This window comes from Centrocercus urophasianus, unplaced genomic scaffold, assembly GCF_019232065.1.
Source record: "Centrocercus urophasianus isolate 14NV4802_14NV808 unplaced genomic scaffold, USGS_Curo_1.0 seq_15, whole genome shotgun sequence".
NCBI classification, from domain to species: Eukaryota; Metazoa; Chordata; class Aves; order Galliformes; family Phasianidae; genus Centrocercus; species Centrocercus urophasianus.
Window position 1 is genome coordinate 5,023,832 of NW_024884697.1, and position 7,118 is coordinate 5,030,949.

At 46.4% G+C, this 7,118-nt stretch overlaps 1 protein-coding gene across 1 annotated transcript; it reads left to right on the forward strand.

Annotated features, from left to right (window-relative positions):
• Positions 1-1,507: 1,507 nt before the first annotated feature.
• Positions 1,508-6,710, forward strand: ECHDC3 (enoyl-CoA hydratase domain containing 3). The gene is made up of 5 exons (XM_042816232.1): positions 1,508-1,644; positions 1,854-1,975; positions 3,758-3,855; positions 5,154-5,354; positions 6,215-6,710. The coding sequence occupies exons 1-5, from the start codon at positions 1,523-1,525 to the stop codon at positions 6,542-6,544; spliced, it is 873 nt and encodes a 290-aa protein (XP_042672166.1). The 5' UTR covers positions 1,508-1,522; the 3' UTR covers positions 6,545-6,710.
• The last annotated feature ends 408 nt before the right edge of the window (positions 6,711-7,118 follow it).

Here is a 7,118-nt window from a genome sequence, read left to right on the forward strand (position 1 = left end):
GAGAAAGAGAAGGAATTGGGGAAAAAGAAAAAAAAAAAAAAAAAGGTGAAGAAAAAAAAAAAAAGATTGCAATTCACAAGGCCAGCTTTAAAAATGATTGCAAGAGTTTACTTGCCAGTGTTGCCCGGGAATGCAAACTCCTCCCAGAACGGAACACACTGTGTTCTCTGTGCATTGGCCTTTGCCACACCAAGAAAGGATTCTGAGAATTGCTGTGACTAATTTAAAATGATTTATTCTTCTAAACAGGCATTTTTTTGCCACAGACTCCTATACTAAAAGTCAATTTTGGCGAAGCACAAAGAACTATGAGAAAATGAAAAAGGGCAAGTGAAGAAAGTCCAGCCCAGACCCAACTCTCAGACCTATAAATGCCCTTCAACATTTATAAAATACTACATATTTATGTTATAGTAAAACCCAGCGATCAGAGGCACAATCACAAAAATGGGGACATAAAGAAGGTGGAATACAGATTATCATTTCCAGGGAACATCTGCTGGACATATATCTATTTTATTTTAGAGTACTTGTGGCTCTGACAGAAAGAGGAAAACAACAAAACCTTGACTGGGTACAAAACATGTGAATTATGAATGCTTTCCTCTAGCATTTGGGAAAGGATACGTGATGAGTAGGGGTGATAAGCAAGAACAGAGAATCGTGACCAGAGCATCCTGCATCTCCTTGAACAGTGCTGCTTGGTCTTTGGGCCTGTTAATATCTAGCAGATGAGATTGTTTGCTGGCTGCTGCTACTACACAGCTGCTTCTTTCCCAGGAGACTGCCTGAGCCAGGTGTGAAGAAATAGAGGTCATCACTCCTGTGAGTAAAGCAGAATGAAAGAAGTGTGAGAGGTTCTATTGCAAACTGACGTTTTTTGGAAGTGCAATTTCAAGTAACGAGGGTCTGCAGAGAGTTTAGGTACTGAAAGGCCGCTCTCAGGTCTCCCTGGAGCCTTCTCTTCTCCAAGCTGCACAGCCCAGCTTTCTCAGCCTGTCCTCATTAAGGGAGGTGTTCCATCCCTTGGGTCTGTCACTTCCCACAGGAGAACACAGCTGGAGAAGAGGACTGCACTCCCCACTGCAATGTGCAGACTCGTCCTGGAGAAGAGGCTTTGCTTTTTTCTCTTATGATCTCCTATAGCATAGAATAATGCAGTAAAATGTACGTCTCTGAAATCTTCGAACAGAAGACGCAGTGATAAACCTCACATCAAGCTGTACATTGTAATGCACAAGTCTGTTCCTCAGTGGAACCACATCAGTTATTCGGCCCCTTCCACGCGTGCCATGCCCTTCCTGTGCCGGGGCCCTGCCAGGAGCGGAGCGGACCAGCCGCTCCCCGCCCCGCTGCCGCCCCGATGCAGCCCAGCGCGCCGTAGGCGTTCCGCGCTGCAGGCACTGCCTCTTGGCTCGACTGCCCGCTCTTCGAGCCCGGAGACGCTGCCGACCGAAGTCCCGCGGCTGCAGAGGCAACGGCGCCGGGCTAGGGGTCAGCAACGAGCCGCACCTCGGAGGCGATGGCGGCGGCCGCCGCGCTGTGGCGGTTGAGCGGGCCCTGGGCCCGGCCCCTAGCCGCGGCCTGCAGCAGCGCGGCGGGAGGAGCGGCGCTGACGCTGAGGCGGCAGGCGGGGGGCGTGCGGTGAGGCGGCGGGGCGCGGTGCCGCGCGGGGCGCACGGCCCTCACGGGGCGCTCGGAGCGGGGTGAGGGGACGGCGCGGCTCGGGTGGCGGGGGCCGCGGGGAAAGTCCCTCCGTGTCCGTTCTGAGCACCGCGGGCTTCCGAAGGCGGACGCGGCGCGGCCGTGTAGGGGTTCGTCTTTCAACGAGGCGCCCGGCGCTCGCCTTGCAGAAACATTATCCTGAACAACCCCGGGAAGCGGAACGCCCTGTCCCTGTCCATGCTGCAGGCGCTGAAGGAGGACCTCCTGCACGACGTCAAGAGCAAAGAGCTCCGAGTGATCGTCATCTCGGGTATTGCCTCCGTGGGGCGCTGAGCGAGGCGGGTGGCTGCGGGGTTACGGGCGGTGTAGGGCTGAGGGTTGCGCGCAGTTACTGAAAATGGGAGCTGAGGGGACGTGGTTTTCATGCACCCTGCAGGAACCTTCCCTGTTCAGACCACCGTGCTTTGACTTCCGTGTGCTTCATTCCTCCTTCTGGAATATGGCATTGACAGTTGATTGACTTTTGCTTTGTTTTTGTTGATAATTAACACGGGTAAAGAGAAACGCTGTTGAAACACTTGTCTGGATGGTGGTGTGTCCTTCAGGTCGTGGCGCTGTGTTTGCAGAGTCAATAAGCTATGTTCTGGTAGCTATCAGACTGAGGACAAACACTTCTGGGCACTGGCTTTCGTGCAGAAACAGGCTGAAGAAGCCTCAGCAGACTTCTCAGGGTTGCTGTCAATCTTCAACACAGACTTCACAGCGAATTCCTCTTCAGTGAGGCACAAATGCAGATGTGATTAATTTCCAGATGATGTCGCTGTGATGCAGTGAGCTGAGGGATGTGATCCGCGTGGTTATTGCTAATGCTGTTATAATAATCTGGTCTGTAAGAAATGCATAGATGAGGTGGCATCTTCATAGTTATAGTTGGAAATGTTGCATCCGTAAAACTACCTGAGAAGCTCTGAAGGATTAAGATTTAGGAGGGAGTTTTGCACACACAGAGTGGTGAAGCACTGGAACAGGTTGCCCAAGGAGGCTGTGGATGCCCCATCCCTGCAGGCATTCAAGGCCAGGCTGGATGTGGCTCTGGGCAGCCTGGTCTGGTGGTTGGCAACATAGTAGGGGGTTGAAACCAGATGATCACTGTGGACCTTTTCAACCCAGACCAATCTATGATTCTGTGATTAAAAAGCTTTAGGTCAGTGTATTTTTATGGCAGGTATCTTCATAAGAAAGGAAAACTATTGTAGATACAGTTATCCATAAAGGGTGCTCTGTTCTTAGCTGACACTTGAGGAAAGCAAATCCAAAACATAGGTTGACAGATTCCTGCTCTTTTTCTACCCAAGCCCTGGAGAAGCTTTTTGGGGTTCCTTAGGTGTATGTTAGCAGTGAAGGAACAAAGGGACTGCCCTCCTGGTTCTCCTCCAGCAGAAAAACCTTTTATTTGATTGTTAGATTAATGCGTGACACAGAAATCTGGATGGCGAGGTGCTGGAACAGGCTGCCCAGAGAGGCTGTGGATGCCCCGTCCCTGGAGGTGTTCAAGGCCAGGTTGGATGGGGCCCTGGGCAGCCTGGTCTGGTATTAAATGGGGAGGTTGGTGGCCCTGCCTGAGGCAGGGAGATTGGAGATTCGTGATCCTTGAAGTCCCTTCCAACCGTGGCCATTCTGTGATTCATTAATTCTTCATACAGCAAATGGGGAACATTGTGTTTGTTTAATGTGAGAGCAGAGCAGTTTGTTGGCACTCTGGCTGACTAGTTTGTCTTTACCAAGGAGAAGTTCAGTGTGGTGTCTTACCAGAAACTGGGCTCAGAAGTGTAAAGAGCCTTAATTTTAGCAGTTAACCTGAAATGGAGGTAGAACGAGGCCTTTGAAAATGTTTATTGGCATATCAGTTAAATGCTTCATTTGGCAATTCCAAGTCAGTGTGATACCCAGAAGGAAATATTTAGGAACTGAGTGCAGATCTCCCTCCCCAGCCTCCTTTGTGATGACCATTAATGCTTCTGTACCTTTAATGGGGTATTGACACAACTCTTGGTTTCTTGATTAGTTCAGTCTAATTTTTTATTCTTCACAGCCGAAGGGCCCGTATTTTGTTCTGGTCATGACTTAAAGGAGCTGTCAACCCAAGACGATGTGAAGCTTCATACCCAAGTATTTGAAGTATGTGCAGAGGTAAGCAGATCTTACATGCTACCCTGGTTTGCCTGGTATGAAGAGCAAGTAGTGATGCTGGTTTATATTAATATCTGATGCTGGTGAAATTGTATTTCTCTTTGTGCAAATTAAAGTGCTAGAATGCCAGCTTGCATTTTTTCTACAGCGGGTATCATCACGGCTGTGTTTCAGCTGTTTCCCCACATATATAATAACGTTAGCAGTACTGTGTGGTGCAGTATCTGAGAACTCAGCAATCTCTACAGAGGAGTTTGAGACAGCTCAGTGTCACTTCTCCAGAGGCTTCTCAAGCACGTGACCATATGTACCAGGCGTTTGGGGTTTTTTTCAGAGAAGCATTTGACTTTAAATTTCTATAGATATAAGGAGCATTTATTTGTTTTCCTGCACGCATGAATGTATTGTTACTCTTTTGTTCCCTGCTTCTCAAGATGAGTTGAAAATTGTTTTTAAACAAAGTGAGACAAAATCTGATGAGATTCAAAACTGAATGTAGGTAACTTAAGTAACATAAAATTTGCTGAACTTTGTCTGCTGGAGAATTTGAGGTGGCAGATGAAAATTTTTCTTGCTACACTGTGCTAATGATATTTTTTAAATCCAGATAATGACAGTAGGCAGTTAAATAGCATTTTCTATCTGCAAGTACTGAAATTAGTTGAGTTTGTTGATCTCCACTGTAATTAAGGTGATCCTGAGTTAGAAAAGTTAGACAAATTTGTCTTTCTTAACTTTCGCCATCTAAAGCTGGATAACCCCCTGCCCAGCTTTAGGGAGGGAGATCACCCATCCTAGACAGACATCCAGTTGTGAGATGACGGTGTCTGGGTGAAATCAACCCAGGCTCAACACCATGTAGAAACCAGCAATAGGTTCTCCTAAGTCAGTTTTCCATTACAGGGCTGATGAATGTGGGGGTGATGTGTCTCAGATACCACTTTCCACATCCAGGAATACAGGGCCTGCAGTGCAGAGAGATATGCTAGCTTTATGCAGATTTAATTCAAGTGTTTTCACCTTTGTTTCTCGTGCTTTCCATTTCTATTGGAGTTAGCAGGACTAACTTGTGCTACATAAACACAGCTGAGCAGCTACTGAAACTGCAGTGGTTTTGTGCATTAAGGCACACCAAATAAAGTCAGTTATGCGGAGAGCTTGTATCTTTGACTGAACTCAAGTCCATGATGCTGAAAGTATGTGCAGTGACATCAATTCTGTGAAGCAGGTGCAAGTTTTAATACAGCCAGTGCTTAACTTTGAGAACCAATTGGTCCCTTATTTTTGTGTGCATGCAGGTTATGACTTTAATCCAGAGACTTCCAGTACCAGTGATTGCCAAAGTGAATGGCCTGGCCACAGCAGCAGGCTGTCAGCTAGTGGCAAGCTGTGACATTGCGGTGGCAAGTGAGAAATCACGCTTTGCTACTCCTGGAGTAAACATTGGATTGTTTTGCTCCACACCAGCTGTGGCCCTGGGCAGATCTCTTCCAAGAAAGGTAAGCTTCTTTCTCAGGTACTCTGTAATTTTGCAGTAAGTAGGATCCAGTGCTCGGAGTTTCAGTTCCATTGCCTTAACTTCATCTTCCTGCAGTATGACATTCAAAATACTTTGTTGCCAAAAACATGCTTGTGCTTTGGACTGAGAAAAAAACAAGATGACCTCTGTTTAGGGAAAGCAGCTTCCCACTGATGTGATTCCAACCAGCAGGAATTCGTATCAGCAACACACCAGCTCAGCAGTCCCTCTGCTTTCCAGCTGTCAGTGCTTTAGACAATGATGTTCTCCCCTGATGAGAAACCTCTGTGAGTTCAGGATACCAATCCCACTGAGCTGTCAGTTCCTGCTGGGCAGTGACATTTCACTGCCAGCATGATCTGCTGGGTTTAGATCAAGTCACTGTAAATAGCACCTGAAACTCTCCTGCACCTTCTTCCTTAGTTATTTCCTACTGCTTGTACTACACATCTCTCATTGCATAAGCAGTGGTGTGATCTGTAAAGCTTCTATAAATGAGAAAAGAAATGTTGTGATCCACGTAGATTCTTGTGGACGGACTCTTGAGATGCAGTAGGACTCTGCTGAGATGTGAGGACAAATGGATGAAAGCTTCACCTTCAAATTTCCTGTCTTAAGGCAGATACTTTCAGAAACTCTGCATTAGACTTAGTAAGGGCTTGATTACTTATTATTCTACGCACAGCTTAAAATACTAAGCTGGATTGTTTGACTTTGTGAAGGACCATCCACATTTTTCTCTATTCCTACTGCAGTTAGCAGAGATTCTGAGCTTTTGGAGAAGGAGAAAAGCAGTGAGGCAGTTGAATTGACCTAACCTGGTTATCTTTTCTCCATCAGGTGGCATTGGAGATGCTTTTTACAGGTGAGCCTCTTTCTGCCCACGAAGCGTTAATGCATGGGCTTGTCAGCAAGGTGGTACCAGAAGACAAGCTGGAAGAAGAGACCATGAGAATCTCTCACAAGATCTGCGAAAGCAGCAAATCTGTCCTGGCACTGGGGAAAGCCACCTTCTACAGACAGATGGCGCAGGACCTTGATACTGCTTACAAAATCACCTCTCAGGTCATGGTTGATAATTTGACTTTGAGGGATGGGCAGGAAGGTATCGAAGCCTTCATTGAGAAACGCAAGCCTGTCTGGTCACACGCTCAGGACAAGAAGAACTGAATGCTGCTTCTAAGCTAAGCTTAGCTGTGCTTCCATGATTCTTCACACAGTTGCCTTTGGGAAATATATTTCTGTTCTTATTGAAAGTTTGATTTCTTAACATACAATGCCAAAGCCACAATAAATTATTTCTAAGTACATGTAATAAATTTTAAGAAAAATCAGACCAAATGTTTGGTTTTTTTTCAGCAATTAATCTCATCTATGATTTCAGAAGGAACTCCATGCTACAAAAATCAGTTTGATGTGTCCCAGGTGATATATGGAATCGCAGGGACTGGGAGAGAACTCAAATCACCCTGTTGAATTACTTGCATTGCTTACTGCACTTGAGCATCCTCAGCATCATGCTAACAGCCATCCTGCTGCCAGGCTTGCCTTTTATTTTGAACTGAAAAACTGCCACAGTGAAAAGTCAACAGTTTTGTCGTTGAGCCACAGAGGTATTACATGGAGCTGGAGGAAACCCAGGCCAAGCTTTATTTGATGCAGTTACCGCCAGTCTGTTTCAGAATGTTCCCTAGTTTTGAATAGGAATTTCTGTATGTCTCTATTAATAGAGAATTAAAGGGTT